The sequence below is a fragment of the Danio aesculapii genome, chromosome 22 (assembly GCF_903798145.1).
Source record: "Danio aesculapii chromosome 22, fDanAes4.1, whole genome shotgun sequence".
NCBI lineage: Eukaryota > Metazoa > Chordata > Actinopteri > Cypriniformes > Danionidae > Danio > Danio aesculapii.
Window position 1 is genome coordinate 31920092 of NC_079456.1, and position 25089 is coordinate 31945180.

Consider the following 25089-nt stretch of genomic DNA (forward strand, 5'->3'; position numbering starts at 1 on the left):
TGAAACTTTCTATCATACACCAGGCCCACCAAAAGTGTACCATTGGTACCCTTTTAGCAGTGGAAATGCAAGCCTGATAAAGGTGACCTGTACCTACCCATACCATACTGTACCACTCAGTGGAAACGGGCCATAATGCTGTATGCATTATCATAACGTAAGATTTTTATGAACCAGAAACATTCCAATTCCAAATAAAAACACATTGTCAAGGATTTATGTCAAGTTTTATTATGATAAATGAAAGCTGTCTTTGCACAATAAATTGTTAATTGTTCACAGAACACACTGTTGTAGCGTAGCAGCAAGCACCATAAGAACGGTTTATGTAACATGGCATTATGAATAAAATAAGAACAAAAATATTATAGAAAACTCTTATTTTTTTAACCTTCAAAAGATGAATGCCTCTTGTTTTGCACTTTGTGAAACAAATCAGCATTAGTGAATACAGAAAATTGATTTAAAAAGATGAAATCTCTAAATCTGACATCCTTCATTTGAAATACGATACTCAGATGACTATTAATGCATCTGTACCATTCGGAAGTCCTTCGTCTAACTACACATGCTTGAACCTGCTTCTGAAATGTGCGTCTAAGTCTACTGGTCCAAAGCTTGTAACCTTACAAACATGTATAGCATACCAACATGAAACTATTCTCTTTTTTTCACAATGAAAATGTGAAGCGATCACCTTCAGATATTTATTTTGCTCTGAAGAACTAAGCGACTGTTGAAATGATGCAATGAAATATCTCTCGGGAAATATCTCTCGGGAATCAGCGCTGATTTGGAGATTCCTACGCCAGGCTCCTCTGTCTGGGCTTGATTCTGGGGTACAGCTATAGGAAGAACAACATTTATCAGTCATTTTTGGTTGACTTGTCAACTATTAACTCTGTAGTTTCACTGTAATATGGTAGGGGGCGCTATTATGCTTCTTTTGAAATACTATAAAATGTGAAGGGTAGAAGAAACAAGCCATAGAAAAGCATTGCTGTCTCACATGAAACTGACAGTTATGAAACATACAATATAGGGCTTGGTGATACCACCTAAAAATCAATATCTCGATAGTTTTAGGTATTAGGTATTTTATCGTCACACTTTATTGTAAGTAACAATTCACGCTATTAACAAACCATTAACAAACCATTATTTAAGACTTTTAGCTCAATAAGCTGCTAATTAGCTGCTTATTGATAGTTATTAAGGTAGTAGTTGGGTTTAGGTACTGGGTAGAACTATGGTTGTAAAATAAGATCATACTATATAAGTGCTAATACACAGTTACTATCTTAAAGAGCCCATATTATGGGTTTTTGAAAATGCCCTTCCATGTAGTGTGTACCACAGCTCTAAGTGAAGTGAAATATCCAGCTAAGGCTTAAATCTGTAAGTGTACAGTGTTTAAAACTATTGATTCATCTATAAAAGAGTCGACTCATAGTGCTTCAAACGAGTCGCCTTGATAACGAGTCATTAGGTGTTTCGCGATGACGCAGCCACGAAACACAAGCCTCGCCAGTAGTTACGCGCGCAAACCAGGGAGATTTGAAACCTGCGGCCCCGCCCACTAACACAGAAAAAACACTAGACACACACACACAGACGCCGCCGGTCCAATGAAGTCACGCTGTGCTCAGATGGATAATATTGACAGTCTCTACCCAAAGATGAGTTGTTAACCTGGTACAGTACACGCGGTTACTCTTTATATTCTCTTATCACATGTAAGCCACGTTAAAAACGCGACGCGTGCCGCTTTGTTTACGGATTTAACGTTAAAGGCTTTTGTGAGCTCGCGTTCCACTGCCGTTTGTCGTTGCTATGGCGATCGATCATAAGCTAGGAGACAGGACACTCGTGTCACTTTCCCTAGTTCTTCTGAGGAGCGTTGTGTGTATGTGTGTGTGTGTGTGTGAGAGAGAGAGAGAGAGAGAGAGAGAGAGAGACTCGCGTCGCTTTCCCTAGTTCTTCTGAGGAGCGTTGTGTGTGTGTGTGAGAGAGAGAGAGAGACTCGCGTCGCTTTCCCTAGTTTTTCTGAGGAGCGTTGTGTGTGTGTGTGTGAGAGAGAGAGAGAGAGAGAGAGAGAGAGAGAGAGAGAGACTCGCGTCGCTTTCCCTAGTTCTTCTGAGGAGCGTTGTGTGTGTGTGTGTGTGAGAGAGAGAGAGGGAGAGAGAGAGACTCGCGTCGATCTCCCCAGTTCTTCTGAGGAGGGTTGTGTGTGTGTGTGAGAAAAAAGCCTTACACTATGAAGCGCGTGTGCACTGTGACTACTTTTATATAGTTGATTACCAGCTGGGCATTTCACTCTGTCTCGTGCTGAAGGCTGTCACTGTCGACCAATCGCAGCAGGCTGTCATCGGTCCAATCAGCGCACATTAGCTTCGCGCTGAGGAGGGGGTTGGGAACAAATGAATCGCTGAACGATTCATATGGGAGTCGTTGAGATAATTAGGTAAAAATAAATGCAGGTTATAAGACCATCAAAGTGTTTTATGACCTTGCATGCATATTAGACTGTTGTTGGAGACCCTTACAACCTAAATATGACCCTATTTCATGTATAATATGGGCTCTTTAAAACTAGGCAGGTAATAAGCCAGTGATAAATGGTGAGAACTTTTACTTGAACTAAAGAGTTACCATTTTTTAATTAGACTAATAGAACTTAGTGACGCTAACCATTCATTCTGATGTCGCGACCATATATTGCATGCAAACGTTTAAAAAAATACGAAGGCACTTCCTTACCCCAAGGAGATTACGAGGTATGTAGCCCTCATTGTCAGCACATCTTGCCCACCACCACTCTGTTTCTTCCCCATCCTCTCTTCGTAAGACAGTCAGGCAGTCTCCTTCCTTAAAGGACAACTCATCTGGGCTCTCTCCATCATAGTCCCACAGGGCGTACACCACGCCCCTGTTCATGATGCCCATCTTCTCCTGCACTCCTGTAGAAAATAATAAAACTCGGTACTATAAATTTACACTTGCAGGTATTATTGTGACGCACTACAAGCTGAACTATTATGGTGGCGTCACACCAAACACGGAATAAGGTCAATTATGCATCGGAAACGTAAAAATGGAAGTGAAGTCTCGTTGTGCGGTGCGAATTACATTGAATGCTAGATGCGAGGAATGTGACCATACGCATCATTTGCTTCTTCCGCGAGTTCAAATAACTGAACTCAGGTGAAAAATTTGTGTGAGGGGGAAAACCATTCCGTGAGTAAACTAGAGCAAAGTCTCTTTAAGGCAACTTATTTTACTCGGCAGCCATCTTTGAAACGCCTCTCGGGCAGTAGGCTCTGGCACTCTGTTTGAATGGGAAAACATCAAATTTTCTTAAGTTGCTTGCCAAGCTTACAATTCAATTTCATATTAGGAATCACCAATAAAAAGGCTAGTTAGCGAAGTGCATGTTAAACCTCCTATGACCACTAAAGGTGCTCTAGCGACAGACGCTAGATGCCATGGTCTGTGTTAGAGCAACCAACTTTCATAAGAAGAATCGCCGGTTTGATGCCAGCTCAGACCGGTTTGGTGGGTTACACGTGGGGGCTCGTCCGGGATGGGAGTGAGGTTTAGTTGGATAAGTGTAATGTATGCCATCTAGCAAAGTTAGCCTACTTGTTAGAGCAACAGACTCCAATATGAAGAATCATCGGTTTGATCCCAGCTCAGACCAGATTGGGTAGAGTAGGACTGGTCGGTTACATAAAAAACAACCGTCTCTTTAGTTGAATTTTTTTACATTTAAATTACACAAAAATTGCAGAAACTTCGAGCCCCTCCCCTAGAGAATTGTTAGTTTATAGCTATCGATAATTAACTTCTGTACTTGAAGGCGGGGCTTCATTCGCCATATTGACGTTACACTATTTTATAGTTCTATAGTATTCTATAGTCTTTGATTTGAGTAAGTGATGCGGTGCTCCTTGTTTGATGTGAACCCAGCATTAGTTCTATTCAGATATATTTCCTAATGTGAGGACAGGCTTCTCACCATAGAGAAACTGGGAGCATTGGGCATAACCCTCCTCCATCTCTTCACACTTGTCTGCTGCTGTCTGCATGTCGCTGTAGGTCATGGCATACACAGCAGCTCCCGATTCCACCAGGAATTTACACACTTGCACATTATTACAAGAAGCGGCACAGTGCAGGGGAGTCCTGAGGTAGAGAAAGAGGTGTATTATTTTGTTGTTTTAAACTAAGGGTTAGGGCTTTTCATAAACACCTTTTCCACTCACCATCCATCGCTGTCAGCGGCATTCGCATTCACTCCAAACTGCACCAGGAACTTAACGATTTCCGTATGTCCAGCACATACAGCATTATGCAGAGCAGTGATGCCCTCGTCATTGGGCAAACTGGGGTCGTCCACCTGGATATCATATACAGACATGTACCTGATCTGTGTATTACTCACTAGTGGATGAAGTATGCAAGTGATCTTGGCGTTTTCCTCACCTCATATATGATCCTCTGGACAAGGTCGTACTCGCCCTCTAAAGAAGAATCCAACAGGAGGGCCAGGGGGTTAAATCGCACACGCATGCCATGGTTAATGCGCTCTGAACCAGTCTTACGGAGGTTAGTTCTCTTGCCCTGGGAAATGGATGGGGATGGATGAAAGGTGAATGAATGCATTTATTATATACAAGAATGAAATTCTGTATACATTGTATAATTTATTAATTCCTTCATAGTGGTGAAGTGGTAAAGTTCGTGAACATGAAGTAATCATACTCCTGTAGGTGTTAGCCTGACATGAACCACTCTTTCATTCCTCATATTAAAAGCCCATTGAGGGTCACTGGTTGCCACTTCTGCTCCATTTAAATGTTTAATGAGATCCGTGTGGAGTGCTCAGAATCTTAGTGTGGCTTGTTGCTAAGCAACAGCCCAGAATGGATGGTTTGATCGGAATCTCTACTGACCTTACTTGTCTTCATCCTTTCTCTCTTTCGATCTCCCCTTTTTCGCTGTCTGTGGCCAGACTTGACTCAAAGCTCTAAGTTAAATACTTAGATAGTGTCTTATATAAAAATAAGGAACTTGTCCCAAATATTGCCATTGTGCCTTGGGATCATTTTCAGAAACTACATTTTGTAAATGTAATACTGTATAGCTTATTGAATTGTACAAATACAAAGAAAGCATCATATGATCTTGTGTATTTAATGGACACATATGAATAAAGGACAAGAGACTTTAAAGTTGACATTAAAGAGACTTTAAGGTGTTCACTTGTATGGCTTTGATTCAAACTCTATGCATCCTTTGGTCTCCCAAGTTTTTCCGCAGTGTTTGACTGCAATGTACTGCTCAGTGTCGAGTCAGTACCTGACTATTCTCAAATGCTTGCACACCTTAGCACAGCAAAAAAGATTTTCAATTTCAACCCATTCATCAAGACCAACCCTGCTGCTGGGGTACTCCACATTTTAGACTTTATTGGACACAACAATTTAAGGTCTAAGCCTCTACTATCGAATTGAAGAGTTAAGGTGGATTAGGAATACAATATATGCAGTAAAGGGAGCTGAAATATGCTGATCAAGGCATAGAAAATGCTTTCGTTTTTTGGCTGTGTGTTCATGTATCCCTGTCCTCCTAAGACATCTAGTTTGTTAAATATATGCCTGGATCACTGTTTATGTGTGTTCACACCACAGCAAAAAACACTGGAGGCTGCAAAAGTTGCTGTAATCCCGGTTAACTGTAGGTCAACTTTACCAGGGGGTGAATCCTGTTGACTCAGAGATTGAGATTGGTAACCATAACAATAACAATAAATCACTGCTTGAGCTGAATTTATCCCAGCTGCACTTTTTTTCTAAACCAGTCCAGCATAAACCATTCCCTGCTGCTGATAAGACTTTATAAGGCATGTCAACGTTGCAAAAAATACTTTAACTTTAATGCATTAAACCGCTCTCAGGAATACTTGATTCTGATTGATCAGTCACAAGGTATGTTATTCCAAGAAAACAACTGCTGAAACTAATAACTCAGGCTCAGTACTTCAATCATCCATATTTATATGCTTGTCGGTGATGCTGCTGTTTTTGATTGTTTGCCACAATCTTGTGTTTGAATAATTTGTAGGTTAGTGTATGCTCCGTCCAGCCATTTTCATTTCTGTCAGCTTTGCCTTTAATGAATGTTTGTGTCTAATTTTATTCAGACAGGTAGACATGTAATAACCAGGATAAAGTACATCCAGGTGGTTGTTTTAACAGAATAAATCTATCAGTCTTTTCCAATATAGTTCTGATAAGCATGTTTGACTTCATTCTGTGATAAAAAAACCCATCTGGATGTACTTTATCTCCTAATCTCAGCCACTACTGTGGTATAAACACACCTGACAGATCATGATCAGGCAGATTTTCTTGACAGGTGTTTGTGTGTCTAATGAAGTCAGCACTGAGTTTGAGAGGGGTGATGTAGCAGTACCTACCGGTGGTAACATGACCTGTCCCGTGACCTCTGGAGCCTTCATATTAATGCTGTCCTCCCCTGGTCCCTCCTGCTCTGCCATACTAGGGTAAGGAGGTGGAGGGTAAGGTGGATACTCCTCAACATACGGCTCTGGAGCAGCTGGGCCATAGACTTCCTGTTCTTCCTTTAGCTGGGGTTCATTCAGTCCAGTGCTAGAATTGGAGTTGTCATCCAGGATTGGAGATCGAGGTGGAAGCGGTGGAGGCGTCAGCTCTTCCTCCTCTCTCTCACACTCAGGTATCGTATTATCATAGTGTCCCTCCTGAGGTCTAGTGCTTTCATTAGGTACAGGCTTGCATCCCTCTTCACCTTCTGCCGGAAAGAAAGCAGCTGGGGCGATAGTCTCCATAGCTGCCAATGTAGTCTTCTGGTAGAGAAGTTTCTGAATGTTGGGTCCACCCGGCCCCTCAGATTCTGTTATAGAGCCACGCTTTTTAAGAGGCCTGGGTGCATTGTGCAGTCTCTTCCTGAGGGCCTCCAGGTCAACGTCACTCTGGAGTCGATGAGAATTTGAGAGGAACGGGAGAAGTTTAGTTGGACTGAGGGGTCGGGGAACACGTTCTGCGTCCTGGCCCTCAACAGAGGCGGATGCAGGGGCCGAGTTACTGCTGCCCTGGTCCACTTGGTCACCATCTAGAGCACACATTTTTTCAATATGATTGAAGTCCTGGATAAAGGACTGCTGTCCCACACTGGATGGGATGACTGGCTTACCGTATACTGTAAGAGGAAAAGAATGAGGATAACTTCATAAAAAAGACAAATAAAAAGCAACATGGCGGTACAATATTATCTGTATTTCTGTCCAACCATTTAAAGTTACGGAGACTTTCATTTTATATGTCGATGTACTTCCAATTGAAATATAATATTGAGTTGGGGGTGGGGATTTCATTTTGCAAATCATTCCCTCATAGCAAACTAACAGTAAGAGTGGAGTGGTTAAGAATAGTGTGTCAAACTGACTTTGACAGTGAAGGACTGACATTCCAAACTCAGAAGCAAATGGTCAGACTTTGATTAAAAGTTACCACAAAATATATTTTTTGCCGATTAACTTGGATGGATTAATTGTTTACCTAAGGAGTAACAACGTGCACTAGCAGAATAAACATTGTACATTTTGATTTCACACACACTTTAAACAAGACCATAGAATATGTTTCTAAGGTAGATCTAATTTAAAGACAATTCATTATATATCCTCATTCAATATTTGTTTCCGTCTGAGCGACAGTGTCCCTATTCATACAAAGCAATTTGCCTATGTGCTCTTAGTTTTAAAGATATGCAAAGTTGGAACCAAGGGACTGCTAAGTTATGTAACAAAGGAATGAGTCATCTCTTTGTGAAAAGTGAGGATCACCATGAGCCCTACCCTGCAGGGTAGAGTTTAGGTACGCCCCTGTTTTATTGTCAAATAATTCCCTGCTCATTTTCAAGTACAATAAATATGCAATGCTATAAAAATGATAACTTACATGAAAGTTCTGTCAAATAATGTCTGCTTATGTCTTTAATTTATACATTTTTACAACTTTGTTACTGTTTCTACATTCAGTTGTCCATTATAATCCACATTTGTGTCCTCTTCCTGTAGTGTTGCACTTCAAGTTCACCTTAGTTCAAGTGCATAAAATGTTATTTGGAATTTCCATATACCTAGATAAAATTTTGTAGAAGTCAGACAAGCTTCCGTGTCTACTAATTAAGTAGATTGATTTAAATACTACAAATCCTTTGTTCCTAATTTGTTTCTGCACTGAAGAGCTTTAAACTAAACAAAAAAGCTTTTGAATTTCAAAATGTTCAGACGCAAGGCTCAGATTAAGACTATATCCATGTTTATTTGAAGCTAATTAGCCTGCTGAGACTTTCAGTCTTTTACATAACCACATGAAACAACTAAGCTTTTTCAAATAAACGGTACACTGTGCTGGAACTGCTTTAAAATGTCAGTTTGACAATAAAATGAATATTAGTTTAAGGCAGTCAATGTCTTAGAAGTTGGTTTTGTGTGCTCTTGTTGGATCATCTTGTGTAATAGATACTTAGGCCCTATTTACACTAATGGATAAAATTGGCATTTAGAATGAAAATGATCAACGTCCACATTGGCATTTTATTTAACATTTCGGAAAAGATCTCTGTCCACACTATACAGCTGAAAATGTACATCACGTGACAATATACGCACTTTGGGCATGCGCATTGGGTTCAAGTCTAAGCAGGAAGTACGTCTTTCACTCTGCATTTGGTTATTAGTCAACAACACTGAGCGGTTGAACAACGAAAGTGATGGCAAACAATAATGCGAGCAAAACTTCCATTTTGTATCTATGTTATTGTTTACAGGTCATCAGGACTAGTCTGTCATCTTCCGGTAGCATTATGACCATAAGTTAGGAGCTTGATGAATAAGGAAAGGATACGCAATAACTAAAAAAAAACCCAATCAAGTAGTAGCAGGGCTTGCAAAATCTGGTAGCCCGAAGTCTGGGTTTCTTATCTAGACCATGCCTGATGGGTTATCTAGATAGCCTGTCAGGCACGGAGTAGATAGATTTTGGTAGCCCGACTGAAAAAACAATAGCCTCGGGACTTCTGCCTATTAGATTTTCTGCGCCATGGGTAGCCATGGTGAAGTCTTAATTTTGGGTTTAAAAACTCTGGGGTAGTGTGGACAGAAGGCATAACAGTATCAAGGGTTATGAATTTTAAAACTAAAATGCATTAATGCAAACTGGGCCTTAAGAAATTTATCACAAGGTACCTCTAAATTTGTTTGGGTCTCTGATGAGGTGGAGGTACTCACGTCGAGGTTGAGAACGGGTCAGAGTACTTTGCCCCTGGTAACCCTTTCCAAGAGTGCTTTGCTGGGTGTACATTGAGTAGATGGAACTCGCTGCCACTGTCTGGGGCTTATGGAGTGTGGTGGGGGTTGATGTCTCTTTTCCTGCCAAAGTATCTGACGTGAAAGGCCGTACTGTTGCAGCAGGTAAGGTGTCTGGTTTAGGGGGCAGAGGTAGGGGTAAGGTGTTGTTGTGGGATGGAAGGGGCATTGGGGGTTTCTGGTTGGCTGATCTTGCTTTGCCAGGGAATGTGCCAGTGCTGTAAGGAAGCTTACTGAAGGTGGACTGGCCTGACAGAGCAGGTTTGGGCTTACTGGGAACAGGAGGTGGAACCTTCCCAAATGTCCTACCTGCAGACTACAATTGAAAGGTGTTCATGTTAGTGTTTATTTATTACAAATATGAGTAAACTGTTCAACTCAGGGATTCAATGCAGTACCTGGGAATCCCTCAAGAGGTCCTCACTACTCTGGTTCTTGCGTAATGGCAATGGTGGCGGTCTCAAATCTGCCTCAGGATCTATAAAAGATTTTCACAAAACAGCTCAATCAGCACTCTTAAGGTTTAAACACTATGATTTTAAAGGGTCAAGTGTGTACTGGATTTTAAATTCTTAAGCGTATCCATGTTTAATGGAGAGACAACCTCAAGTAAGCAATTTGTTCTTGGTTTCCTGATGAGTGTAAACATCGTGGCACTATCAAAGCATTGCTTAGTTTAAGTGGTCTGACAAGTCAACATCTGGCTTAACTGATGGTGTGTGTCTAAATGCAGGCCTTTAAAAGCAGGAGATAGGTGTACCGTACCTTTCTCCTGGGATCCATGACTGTTCATGCGTGGAAGAGTGGATGAGTGGACATGGGAACTGTTGTTGGTTTCTGTGCTGGAGAACAAGTCTGATATCTTGGATATCTTACCTGTTAAGAAACCACCTGGGAGGAGAATTTGGACATGATTAAATCAAGGGTTATTGTTAAAATAGTATGGATCCAACCACAAATAAGGTTGTATAAGGCAAATATAAACATATTGACTCACCTGTGGTTGGTTTTGGAAGAGGTTTGGGAAGAGTAGCTGTGCCATCAGGATAGGCAGGCTTCACTAAAATTTCTTGCTTGGGGGGAAGTGGAGGAGCTGGGGTGGTCTGGATGTATGGCCCGACAGCAGCAACCCTGGAAGGGCCAACAGACTGAGGGTTCTGCCCTTCAGATGGCTGCTGGAAGTGGAAAATTCAAAGAATGAGATGATGAATTTCTGTGCAAACACAAACCACATCTGTGTCTGAAAAATACAGAAAGTGTGAAAGTTGCTCACGGGCAAGTTCTCTTTCTGTTGGAGAGCAGCTTTTTTCTTCCACAGCCTTTCTCTCAGTTCAGCCACTCTTTTGTCCATGGCGGCCATTTCTACGTTCCTCTTGTTTAGATTCTCTCTCTGCTGCTGGAGTTTGGCACTTTGCTCCTGATTCAATTTATTCCTCAGCTGCAGAAAAAAGAGAATGTCAGAACAAAAGAGGCACTGTTGAATTTTAAGCACTGGACAATCATTTTCAATCCCTAACCTTTTTTCTTTAAAATACATGTAAACGCCACTTGATTCAAAGATGTCTTAAAATGTGTCCAAATAGCACTGCATGTGCTGCAAAGTTGGCAAAAGGTACCTGAAGTTCTTTGTACAGTCGCTCTAGTTCTCCACTGGAGCTTGGTCCAGCCTCGTGTGGCATGTCCATTTTTCCACTACGTAACACGTCCAGTTGTCGACTCAACTCTTCCACCCTGCTAACGGCCACCACCAGCTCCCGCTGCTTCTGCTGGAACAGACCATTCATCTGCTCAATTTCCTCCACTACAGAGAGAGAGGGAGAGAAATGAAGTATATCATTTAATTGTTAATTAACTTCTCATTCCCATAAGCAAGATCATTTATTGTTGTCTCTGCTGATTAATTTAGTCGCTAATGGCATTTTTTATAACAGAAACGCTACAATGATCTATTCCATTAGTGGGCCAATGATTTACAACAAATTATATCTCAAATGATTTTGAAAAACATTTTTAAAACCACCCCCTCATTCACAAACAACCCAGTTGTAATACTATTTGATGCCACTAGTAGGTCAAAAATGACAAACTTCACCTTGAACTAATATCCCTACAAGAAGGTTTATGTTACATCCCTTTTCAGTGTTTCCAACCTACTTTTTTCCTATGGGTTTATAGGTTCTGACCTAGTTTGCTATTGCTTATGCGTTTCTGTTCCACTTGTCCTTTCAGAGCTCGAACTCTGCGCAGTTTGGCCTCCTGGTTCTCTGCATTCTCACGCAGCTGTCGCAGTTTCTCCTGTTCGGACACCTGCTGCTGCTGTTGACGCTGGTCCTGTAGCTTCAGGAATCGCAGTCGCTGTTCCTGTGAGAAAGCGTCAGGTTACAACAAACTCACCCAAACTCATTTTCAGCCATGATTATGGTTCAGAACCTAATGTGTTCATTTATGTTGTAAATGAACAAATCATTTCTGATATAGAGAACATAATAAATGTGATAACTTTGATAACCTTCTTGTGGCCAGGGGAGTGAGGTTTACCTGCATAACCCTTTAAACATCACTATCATCTGGGCCACGACACCAATTTATTGTTTCTGGTTCGAATCCCTTGACCAAGTAGGATTTAAAACTGCATGTCTGTCATGGAGGATGGGTCTGTCAGACACTAGTGTGCATTTCGAGACCTGTAGAGTGAGGTCTGCTCCAACAGATTAACTAGCTGTTATGCTCACCTCCCTAACCTCACTCTCATCTGGCACCAAATCAACCCTTCTAGTTCTATTCCCTTGACCAAGTGGAATTCAAAACTGCATGTCAGTCATGGAGGATGGGCCTGCCAGTCACTAGCATGCTTCTTGAGGCCTGGAAGGTGAGATTTGCTGCCATATATTAACTAGCTATTATGCTCTCCTTCTAAACCTCAGTCCCATCTGGGTCATGGCACCAATTTAAACCTTTTGGTTCTATTGCCTTGCTCCAAGTGGAGTTCAAAACGGACTGTCTGTCATGGAGGATATGTCTGTCAGTCACTAGCATGCCTTTTGAGGTCTGGAGAGTGAGGTTTACTCCTACAGATTAACTAGCTATTATACTCATCTCCTAAACCTCACAGATGAACTAGCTATTATGCTCACCTCCTAAACCTCACTGCCATCTGGGTCATGGCACCAATTTAACCCTTCTGGTTCTATTGCCATGCTCCAAGTGGGATTCAAAACTGCCTGTCTGTCATGGAGGATATGCCTGTCAGTCACTAGCGTGCCTTTTGAGGCCTGGAGAGTAAGGTTTGCTCCCACAAATTAACTAGCTATTATACTCACCTCCTAAACCTCACTCTAATATGGGCTACGGCCCCAATTTAACCCTTCTGGTTCTATTCCCTTGAACAAGTGGGATTCAAAAACTTCATGTCAGTCATGGAGGATGGGCCTGTGTTACCAATGTAACCCCTCCAGTTCTATTTGCCCTCCTTTTCACCCAGGATTCAGTTGTTACTGTGCTTTCTGAGGTCAAGGAAGTAAGATTTACCTGCATAGCTTCTACTCGCTGGCCTTTGTTACACTCATCCCCTTAAATCTTACTCTCATCTGTGCAATGGCATCACTGCAAACCTTATGGTCCTGCTCATGTTGCTAAGAGCGGGATTTATACTGCCGTTTTTGGCATCAGTTGCTACTGTGCTGAAACCAGGGGAGTAAAGGCTGATTTATACTTCTGCGTGCTGTTTGTGTTGCTCTGCAATAGCACTTCCGAAACACTACCTGGCAGTATGTTTTGTTCCTCTGTGTCGAGTTTCTTCACAGGTGTTTTGTTTTTTCTGAATGCTACCTTAATGTACAAGCAGCTAAACTTAATTATTTTAGGTTGGAACCAACAGATGTGCAACAACTCATAAGGTAAACACAAAACAAAAGTTTCCATCTGGAGCTCCTTCATGGGACTCGACGCTTATAAACACTCGCTCCATCGGGCTCACGGCTCTCAGCACCGCCCAAACTCGTCACCGGTACCAAATCAACCAATTATAGAGCTTGCGATATGTATCATTACGACGTGTAGTTACATTTTTTTTAAAGGTCAGCGTCTGAGACAGCCACGGCGAGGGATATGCGATGCTTACATTTACGCTAGACACAGACGTCTAAAAAGCTTCAAATTGATTAACTTTTTTACAGGAAACCACAAGAATTTGAAACATCACTTTAAACAGAAATGCTGCTCTTTTCCAAACAATGGAAATGAATGGACACCAAAAACAGCCTTGCTCAAAATGTACTGACACTGCTTGAATGCTCTGCTAAATATCTTCTTTTGAGCTTAAATTCATTTCATGTTTCAAGTCGCACTTTAAGTTGTTAAAAAACAGTGGAGTACCTTTGTGGCCAGGAGTTGTTGCTGTGCGTTAATCTGTTGTTGCTGTCGTGATGCCATTTCTTGCAACTCGCTGAGGGTGATGTCCATATGAGGAGCTGCCATCTAAAAAATATAAAGATTTAGTTTTATATATTGGAAAGCTAAAGAGTATGAGTCTTAGATTTTTTTGAACTCAAAAGGTAGTTTTACCCTAGCAAATATGGTAAAATTATGGTATATAAGCAGTTAAGTGTATTATACTAGTGTTGTAAAAATAATCAACCCTTACCACATAATTTAGAAATTTCTTTAAAAGATAAAATACAAAATATGTTGCAACGTCACAATTCATTCCAGCCATAGCATAAAAAATATCTACTTAATCCTGACCACTATACAGTATGTCCACATTTTACTGAAAATGTCAGATTCATGTCTGATTAAGCAACAGTAGCCAAGGGGAGGGAGTTTAGCACATTAACAAATCTCTAAAGGGGAATTCATACTCACCCCATTCTCCATAAGTCTGTCCTTTACGATGTTACTGCGTTTAGCAAGAGACTCTGGAGTTCTGTGGCCTCCTGTAATTAGAGACAGAGTTAGCAACATATGCTAAGGTAATCAAAATATTGCACATCTTTAGCATTATGGATTTAAATTAAAAATAGATAGTTCACCTCCCAAAAATTGTATATATTGTATAAACATATATATTTATTCACCCTCCACTTTTTTCAAACAAAGTTTTTGTTCTATTGAACACAACATAAGATACTTAGCATAGCATGTTGAAAACCGGTAACAGTTGACTTCTAAAAAGTATTATTTTTCCTATTTTTTATGTCATGAACTTATTCTTTTACAACTTTCAAGCTAAAAAAACAAAAATACCTTAAAAATGTGTTGCGTTGATGTATATATTGTGTATATGAGTGCATATATATTACTCAAAGCTCAACTGTTAGCATTTAGCTGACTAACATCTTAATACTCAAAACAGTGGAGGCCAGGAACAACAGATTAAGCCTGAAATAAAAAGTGGCTGTGCTGGGGTGAACCTCATTACATAATGACTGTTTGGCTGGAAAAAAACAGCTAGGGCTCAATTATCGAGCATATGACTGCCTGTGCCAGGGTCCCACTTACATAACATCAACACTGGCACCACTAGCGCCACTTATGTGGGTTACCGGATAAACCAGTCTAAGAGCGAGAAACAATAGCCAAATAATGTTCTTGGTCACAGTCTGACACCACAGGGGTCCTAATCAGGGCTTACTGATTACACAAGGCTAGGTTTTTACCTCAAATCTGTGTGAAAACAAACCACAAACAAGGCAGATACAAGTCAAACTGCGTGTAATTGACATAATTACGGTGGAAAGAAACAGAAGGAAGTCTTTGTGAGGTAAAGGCAGGCGTACAGAGCCGATATCGCTGGCATTGTTGTACAACAGCCGGTCTTTGTCCGGTGAAGAGGGTCAAAGTCACTGGGAGAAATCTGAAACCTCACACACGGTTTCACATGACTGCCATCTTTAAACTTTTCCATGGGAACAGGGAGGATTCACTTCAAACACCAGGCATAAACACATTAGGAGAAACTGAGACAAAAAGGATTTTCTGAGTAAAAAAATAACATGCACAACAAGTGACAAAAATACTTTAGGTTTTATGAGAATTATTTGGCATACTATGCATTTTTCAAGACACACACACACAATCCTAAATAAAATACAATAAAATGTTATATAGTGGTACCATATCGTACATAAAAACAATATTAAAATAAAACGACTGTTTTAACTAATAAACTATTAGACAAATAAAAATATTATTTTTTTGAAATGATATTTCTAATTAATAATACAAATAGATTTTATTTTATACAATAAACAATGTATAATAATCATTAAAAAATCTTGATTTACCTAAAAATATAATAAACATTTTAAAACAATACCAAAAATATTAAATAAATACATAAATAACTTAATGCTGATGATCATAACAATGCAAGAGAGTCTAAATTATAATATAATATAATATAACAATATAATATAACATAACATAACATAACATAATATAATATAATATAATATAACATAACATAACATAACATAACATAACATAATATAATATAACATAACATAACATAACATAACATAACATAACATAACATAACATAACATAACATAACATAATATAATATAACATAACATAACATAACATAACATAACATAACATAACATAACATAACATAATATAATATAATATAATATAATATAATATATAGGGCTGTAACAATAACAGATCAAGCGGTATGTCACATATACATACTACATAGGCCAATATATTAGGGACGTTAACAATTACTCCATTGTCGGTAACAATTTCAATCGACGTGGACATTTTAAGGATAAGTTATGCTTGCTGTGAGACGCGTCCGCGACTTTACACATTAAAGTAATAATCAAGGCCCAATCCCAATTCTACCCCTCAGCCCTTCCCCTTACCCCTACCCCTTGTTTCGCACGTTCATGTCAAGGGGTAGAGTTGTGCCAATTCTCTTTAGATTGAAGGTGTAGGGCTAAGGGGAAGGGTTGAATAGCCCTTCGAACAAAGATTTTTCAGGACCGCACTCGAAACCAAGGTGTAAGAAAATTTCCCACAACACACCAGCCACAACGGCAGTATTACTGAACCCGGAAGTAAGGAGATCCACAAATTAATATTTTTTGTCATTATTATAATATAATTTTTACAACAAAAAAACATGTTTTAATATATTCATAACCGTGCTTGTGTTTTACCATCATGCTTTTATAAAAACGCTAAAACAAAAAACACTCAATTTCGCAATCTATAATCCACAATCATAACTCCTGTACAGCAGTCCCACAACATTCTGTCACTTGATGACGCTCGAATACCCTGTCAGAAAAGTCTAGTCACTGGGAATGAGCTTTTTACAGTGTCTGCTATAATGTTAATGTTGTTTTTGGTGTGTTTACATCGATGAATATGGCCACTGTGTAAAAGCACAGTATAGTTATGATCTTTTTGCCACATTATATCGTTATGATAACATTATATGCCCTCAGTGATAATAACACTGTGATAATACCAGAAAATAACACAACTGGAATAACTACAGCAGTCGCGATCGTCAATCTCATATGAAGCAAGAAATCGCAATGACATGTGATGATGTGTGAGGGTGCTGTAGTGGTGTCCCAATTCTTAGGGGTAAATTTTGAAGCCCTTCCCCTTCACACTTGGTTTTAAGGGCCAAGGGGTAGGGGTACAAAAATAGAATTGGGATTGGGCCCAAGTCTGTGCAGTTTATGTTACCTTATGGCAGGGCTATTCAATTGGCTGCATTTTGTTCCGGCCCTCCAAATAGTGTGACCAAGACATCAAAATTCAATTTAGTTCAGTCGAAAAACGGCCGCTATAGTTATGAAGTGACGTGCGTTTGTTCAATACAGCATGAGCTGGTTTGACACTATACACTAAACTGAGGATAGTTTAACTAATTTACAACACTCAGCGCTGAGGTAAAATCAGATTCTCAAGTCAAAATCTTTAAAATAATAAATCGTATATCAAAAATGTTGACAGAGGTGTGTGATATAGGAATTACAGCGGAGCATTAAAACTGCTTAATTTCCGTGGAGCAACTGATTTGAGTTAGTAGGCCTGCTATATTTATTTGATGAAGAAAAAATTTACTTGAAATGAAAAACAGCCTATGCCGGTTATTTAAAAGGATTCAGTCAGTGTTTTTGTTTTGTAATTTAAATTTGTAATTTAAGTGGAAAATATTTAGGGAAGGCCTTTTATTCTTTTATTTAGTTTATTCTGTTTTTCTATACAATACTGAAAGTTTCAGGAGGAAAAATAATAATAAACTTAAAAAAAGGGCGGTGATGACGATATTAACCACATCATCGTGGCTGAAATCCTATTATGGCGGTAAGGCGGTGATGCGGTTATCGTCACACCCCTAATATAATATAATATAATATAATATAATATAAAATAAAATAAAATATAAAATATAATATAATATAATATAATATAATATAATATAATATAATATACAAAAAAGTAATGCATTTATTAATAACTTCCAGAGCTTCTCACTTGAGTTATGTGCTATTTATGTGTTTGATGATGTAGGAGTGGCAAAAATGAACAAAACAAGAGCTGGATGAAAATAGTTGAGAAGGCAGGTATGTGTAGGTGTGTTTTAAATGTGTGCATGAGTGTGTGGGCATATGTGTTAATTATGTTACTGCATTCTTGGATGTCTTTGAATGGAAAGATACAAAAAAATCTGTCATTATAATGTTTTAAATATAGTTTTATTAAGGAATTGTATTGGAAAGGGAATTATAAGAGGAAACAAAGAATTTACGAGCAGTTCTTTATTTTATTTGCATCTTTTTTATATCTTATTTGATGATGTAATATTAAAACATCAGTTTGAATGAAAGATTCATTACTGAATGAATCAGTAAGTTTGAAGAATCACTTGAACTAATTATTCAGTGATATTTTTATATATGACACACACTTTCTCTCTCTTTCACACACCCACACATGCAGTGCATAAGTAATTGTCAAGTGATCAAGTAAATATCCAGTCGGATTCTCTGAAGTTTCTGAAAAGTTTCATATTCCAGATATACCAACAATTATTTCTCAATTGAGTTTATTTAATGTTTTCCACCTGGATGACGTGACTGCAGCCATATTACACCACACTGTACACCACACACCAGCTGATTGGTGGAGATGAGACAGAGTGATGAAGCCAATTATAACATAGGGATGGTTAGGAGGCCATGATGGACATAGGCCTATGGGTAAATTTCACCAGGATACTGGGGTTAAACCCCTGCTCTTTTCGAATGACATCCTGGGATTTTTAACTAAAACAGAGAGTCAGGACCTCGGTTTAACATCTAACCTGAAAGATGATGCTCACTGAGCAGTATAGAGTCTCCTTCACTATACTGGGGCGTTAGGACCCACACAAATCGCAGGTTGCACACACCCTGCTGGTCTCACTAACACCACTTCCGGCTGCAACCTAGCTTTCCCATGTGGTCTCCCATCCAGGCACTGACCAGCCGCAGCACTGACTAGCTTTAGTGGGCGACCGTGTGAGAGGTGCAGAGAGCAAGCTGCTTGCTATATCTCATTGAGTCCATTTCATGTTTCCTTTTAAGGGGATACACCGCAGGTGAATATGGTCAAATATTAACCGATTGTTATCACAGTACTTCCTCAGTTGATTTATTTCAAGGTTTTTAAAATGTTATGTTTCAATATGCAAACGAGCCATTTATTTAGTTAAGAATTCACTAATTTGCATACATTTCTAGCACAAATATCTAAACACTGAATGAAGAAATAAATCTTAATTCTTGTTTAATCTTTTGGGAATTACACTCTTTTTTACAGAGGTTATATTGCGTTTCTCTTCATAATTATGAATAATCAAGCATATCAAAATATAAAGCTTCAGAATACAGATATAAACAACACTGAAGTTTGGTTAATGCAAAGGTGTTGAAGTGGAGATTTACTGTATGACTCAAACAATCTAAAAAATATGTATTATAATTGAAATCTACTGAAGCAAATTGATAAAAAGCAACAAAAGTAACCCCTAAAGGTTAACCCTTATGTACTGTTGTGGATGTTTTCATTTACTCTGGGGTGATTTTGAGTATTCATTTGGCCATAACTTTTTTCTGTGCTTCAGCTAACAGAATGATTTTTGGTGATAAATCTTGTTTTGACACATATTTTGAGAAAATGCTTTGATTAAAAAAAACAAACAAAAAACCTCTGACAATATACAATATAAAAAACAATATACTTTGGCCAAATTTACTACCCTTTTGTTATGTTTGGGATGGAAACATTCAATAAATTAAACTGCTGTAAAAATGCATCACATAAATATATATTTTTATTTTTTTGCATAAATCTGCATAGATTAACCCCAGTCCTGATGAAAACTACTAAATTGCTTAGAAAATGACAGGATTTTAACTCTTTAATTGACCCTTCACCAAGCTACACCCGAAAACCGCCACACACCAATTGTGGCTTAGCAACCTGTCTGTCAAGCTTTCGAGCGAGGGGAAACAAGCCAAAGCCTTGTGCATATGGATTGTGCAAATCTGATACCCGGTATCCTAAAAGTTTGGACGGGGCAGTGGAATTTTTTTCCCCTTTTCAAAACCTAAAACCCAGGGGGAGAAATGCCAGCGTGGATCAAGCCATGTGAGGGGCGCTAAAGGAGTGGAGTTAAGTTGAATTTGTTTTCGATATTACTGACACATTCAGTGATAATTAGACGGCAATAACTCACACACCTCTTAAAAGATCTAAACTGTGTTTCCTACAAAAATACAAAGCCGGTTATGTTTCCCAGCTGTCTTTTTCTTTTTTTTGGCTCGATATTATGAGCACTGTTCTGTTTAAGCCCTCGCCATAGTAGTCATACTAATAGCAGTCATATTTCCATCTGTTATAAGCAACAAATATTTGAAATTACATATCAACAGAACAAAACAGAGATGTGATCATAATCTGAGCACTTGCGATCAATATACTTTACCCGCAGCTGTTTTTCAGTCATTTATAACCCTCATGTCCATGTCAAGGCTAATATTTATTCACTGATGTTTTCGTTCGTCTTTTGGAGATTTAATCATTGGTGACGACGTTATAGCGGGTTAGTATCTGCTTTTATATTTGGTGTCTAATTAATATTTGCTGGTGGGGAAAATCTATTTGTTCACTTCTGATATTTATACTTTAACTTGCATTTCAATTTATTTATTTTTTCCACTTAACCGCAAATTAGAATAGAAACGGTATAAAAAGCACACAAACATCCTGACAGTTATAGCTACTGTGCATTGTTATGGGTTAATGATGCTAATATTCGGCACATATCCATCAGTTTCCCCTTTCTGGCTGTTCTTTCTATGATTGAACTATGTAGAAGCACTGTCCATGCATGTTTCCTCGTCGGTTAGTATCGCTATATTTCACTGACAACAATTAATCTATCAGGCTTTTGGGCTAAAAAAGAGAAATTGCGGTTTCATTTGTTGTTATTATTCGATTATTTTTAAATTTCACCTCTCCTGCTGTGCATGAACTAAGCTGTTGAATGGTCAGCGTATGAGGCAGCTAGGCTAACTTCAATTTTTATTAAATTATTTTCTAATCGGTTGCCTATTATGGGTAAATATACAACTGTAATGCATACTGCAGTCCTTTTTTTGTCTGGCTTTCTCAGATATCTCACCTGTTCGCCAAAAATGACTAATTATATCCCTGGCAATGTCTGACACCGGCGCATACATATTGTAATAGACATGACAGGCACGAAAGCTTGACAGGCGTTGCAACAGTACCTAAGGAGGGCGGAGCTTAGCAAAGGGTCAATTGCCAAATTCATAAATGATGTCACTGATTTGTTAAAAAAAAAAACCACACACACAAACACACACACACACACACACACACACACACAAAATGACGTATTTTTAATATAAAAAGTAACTGTGGGCTGGATTTTTTTAACCTTTAAATACAGTCTTGGACATGTGAACGATAAGTAACAACATTGGCTTTGATGCATTGTTAGATTTTCTTTTTTTTTTCTCTATAATTTACTGTTGGTGGCTGTTTTTGCCCCATTGACTTTGTTGTAAAAAAAAATAAATGAGTGAATATAGAAGAGAGAACCCAGTCCAGGAGACTCGAAACAAGCAGAATTCCTTTATTGAGACGTGTTGGTTAATCTGCAGTCATACAGCGTCTTCAAGAAGTCCATGTGTCTGCAGAGCCTATTGGAGGTCTGCAGTCTGCGAGTTTTATCACAAGTCTGAATTAAGACAAAGATGTCCTGTCTATATTTTCTTAGGAGGAGGGGAGATGGCTAAACAAAGCATGCAAATTCAGTTTTAGAGTCAGCGGGGTAAATTGGCATATAGGTGTAGAAACCGGCCCAGCTACTGACCACACAAGTTAATCAACAAAATGGTTTCTGTAGCATGAAAGCATGACCCAAAGACAAAGGCAGTCGTTAGCATTTGCAGTACTCTGGCTTAGCCTGCAGTCAGAAAGACAAAGGTAAATGTCCCTCATGGCTGGGCTGTTAATGAAATGATGTGATCAAAAACCAAAGAATATAACTTTTCAGTTATATGTAGATTATTGTTCATTTAAAACTAGATTATATACATTTATATTCCCACAAGTTCCATTAAAACCACATTTTTTGATTAAAAAACCATGACACCATATAATTATGCAGTTTTGATTGTTGGTGGTTTTCCCTGTTGGGAAGAGGTACTATTTGTAAATCTTACTGTTGATCATCAGTTGGCACCATTAACCCTTTAGATTGGCTTATGCAAAAAAAAAAACTGTTACGAGTAAAACAGCAAATTAAAGTATGTGTATGTGTGTCTGTGAGTGTGTAAGAGTGACCTTTGCGCACTTATCTTGATGTGTCTGAGAAAATCTAAATATGAACCCAGCTCACAGAACTACATGAAGTAAATAAAAACAAAGACTGTGTATTAATGCACCATCGAATATGATTATAATGGAAGTCAATGGGGAAAAAACAGCCACGAACAGTAAAATAGCGATTTTCTAAACAACTTAGTAGTTTTGATCAGGACTGAGGTTGATTAACAGATTTATGCAAAAAAAGTTATCTGATGCATTTTTACAGCAATTTAATTAAGTGGATGTTTTCATCCCGAACATTACAATATAAATTGCAACAGTGCACAAGGGTTAATTTTGAATGTTGATTGAAAACAAGCAAATTATATAAAGCAATGTTTGCGTGCAGCGATATCTAAAAACATCTCCCCAGAGCAATACCAATTTCCATTGCACATGTTTATAGGACACAAAATAAAGATCCATTCTGATCCAGTGAGAAGCCCCCTTTCCCTTAGGCAGTGCCCACCAAACAAGCCGTTCTGCGGTAAATAATTCATGCCTCAACACAGCCGTAACCATGTCAAATTTACAACCGCTCTATTCGCTGTCTCCCATAAAAAGAAATGACATTCACGCGTATCAGCAGCCGCGGCATGTCCACACTGACAGCAGAGCACCAGCGGGCAGACCACCTAATCGAACACACACTGATTGGCCATGGAAATAAAATAAGAGCTGGTCTATATTCAAATCGCCATCTGGCCATGCAACAGATAACAAATACTTAACCAGACCAAATTCATCCGAATGCATTCATTCGCATTCCTACGGTCTTTAGTTTTTAGAGATCTGTCAAAGATCTGTCAGTGGGGAACTTACTAAATTGTACTGAACTAAATGAACCCTTTTGAAATGTATATTGCATCATTATGCCTTCTGAAATATAACAGGATTGATGGTAAACAAAGTTGGCGGATAAAATTTTAACTAAATTATGCTTTCAACAAGTTCATACAATATATCCTTAGCAGTTATTAGTTGTTCTATACACCACTACTACTGACAAACATAAACGTATGATTAGGCTTGTGCCGGTATTCGGTAATGCGATAAATCACGGTAATGAATATGCACGATATTGTTATCGCGGGCACTTCAAAATACCGTGAAAAATAATAGATCCGAATTTATATTCTTAGAACGCGCCTTAGCTTATTTTCCATCAACCGCTTGAAGAAACACTGCGTATATGCTGCGCAGAACTGATGCGCACTCTGATGTAAACAATCCCCACATGTAGAAGCCCTGTGTGCGCGCCGCCGCACTATAATCCTCTTACGCAGGGGCGGACTTGTCATTTGGCTGACCGGGCACTTTCCCGGTGGGCCGACGTACTTTTTGGGCCGGGCTGATCATCGTCTTATGATTTGATCGGCCCATAAAAGGCTTAGCAGCCTATTGTTTTTTTCTGCCTTATTGATTGACGCTGCTGTGATCTGTGACTCTCTGAAAGTAGATGCTTTTTTTCCCGGACAGACAGACCGGGCCGGTCCATGTGACACTGTGCAGCCCATTGGCTCTTTTCGGTATTGACATTGGGCTGGCCCAATCACAAACTCCTATTTTGGACTCCGTGTGAGCGTGCGTCGTCTGTGTGTATTTGTCAAAATAGTCGAGAGTCAGAGAGAAGAAACGCAAGGGAGGCGCAGAGAAATCGCGGGAAATACACCGGCGTTTCATTTAGCGATTCTGAAAAGTTCTCTGTTCATTCTAGTACATGGCTAAAAACGCAAATCACGTGACCACACACTCTCTGCCCAGAGCTGCAGCCACTAGTTCAGCGGGTGAGCATAAACCCCAGGTGAGACTGAGTATAGTGCATGTCAGACAGTTCATCTGCTGGGTGATCTCATCTCACTATAGTTGTTAAACGTGATATTGAATTCATCTTGTTGTCTCTATCTAACAATTCTTATGTCTTTTGAATCACTTGTTCTCAGTTAACTGTTTTGGCTGAGTGCAAAGATAAGCTAAAATATTAATTTATGTAACCACATACACTGATTCTGCACATTGACTGATTGCTTACCTTTATCGTTTAAATTTAATGTACGTTATACTGTTATAATGGCCATTATTGGTTATTAAAACTGATATTCTGCAAAAGACAGTGTAAATCAAATATCAAAATGAAACAAATTTGACTTATATTATGTTTTCATTGTTTAGATAGTGAAACAGCAAGCAGGATGAGGTGAAAGAGGTTAAAATGTAACACTGTTCCCTTTGAAGATTTACCCATGCATTAGCAGGCAGTTTTTGTTATGTTTATTATTGAATATAGGCTGAGTGAATAGTGTATTGAATAAGCTAAATTGACTGTAGTGTATGAGTGTGTGTGAATTAGTGTGTATGGGTGATTTCCAATATTGGGTTGTGGCTGGAAAAGCATCTGCTGCATAAAACATGCTGGAATAGTTGGCAGTTCATTCCACGATTGCTGATCGAAGACGGTTTCCCTTTGCACATTCACTTTGATATAATTGCTCAAGTTTACTTTTATATTGTGTATTGTTTTATTTATATTTATTTGTATTTAAATGTTTGAAGTACTTTTAGTTAATTAAAAAGTTATTAAAGTTACTAAGTTGACAAAACTGAAGTTTTTTGTGTTTTTTTTTTACCTGTTTCTCTAGTAAAATTACAATATCGTGATAATACCGTATACCGTGATAAAAGCTCAATCAATTAATCGCAGCATAAAAATGTGATACCGGCACATGCCTACGTATGATAAAAACGACACTGAATATGTAGAGCTC

At 38.9% G+C, this 25089-nt stretch overlaps 1 protein-coding gene across 2 annotated transcripts in view; it reads right to left on the reverse strand.

Moving 5' to 3' along the window:
- Positions 1 to 217: 217 nt before the first annotated feature.
- tp53bp2b (tumor protein p53 binding protein, 2b) overlaps positions 218 to 25089 on the reverse strand; it is a 46540-nt gene continuing 21668 nt past the window's right edge. Inside the window, exons 4-18 of one of the 2 annotated variants that reach the window (XM_056447697.1) lie at positions 14279 to 14349; positions 13790 to 13891; positions 11599 to 11776; positions 11032 to 11216; positions 10689 to 10853; positions 10413 to 10587; positions 10181 to 10306; positions 9814 to 9893; positions 9338 to 9731; positions 6482 to 7242; positions 4486 to 4623; positions 4266 to 4399; positions 4019 to 4185; positions 2761 to 2960; positions 218 to 845 (exon numbers count right to left, since the gene is read on the reverse strand). In XM_056447697.1, coding sequence (XP_056303672.1) covers positions 804 to 845; positions 2761 to 2960; positions 4019 to 4185; positions 4266 to 4399; positions 4486 to 4623; positions 6482 to 7242; positions 9338 to 9731; positions 9814 to 9893; positions 10181 to 10306; positions 10413 to 10587; positions 10689 to 10853; positions 11032 to 11216; positions 11599 to 11776; positions 13790 to 13891; positions 14279 to 14349 — 2918 coding nt within the window. In that variant the 3' untranslated portion in view covers positions 218 to 803. Of the gene's footprint in view, positions 846 to 2760; positions 2961 to 4018; positions 4186 to 4265; positions 4400 to 4485; positions 4624 to 6481; positions 7243 to 9337; positions 9732 to 9813; positions 9894 to 10180; positions 10307 to 10412; positions 10591 to 10688; positions 10854 to 11031; positions 11217 to 11598; positions 11777 to 13789; positions 13892 to 14278; positions 14350 to 25089 lie in introns of both variants that reach the window. The other variant, XM_056447696.1, reaches the window with a different exon arrangement.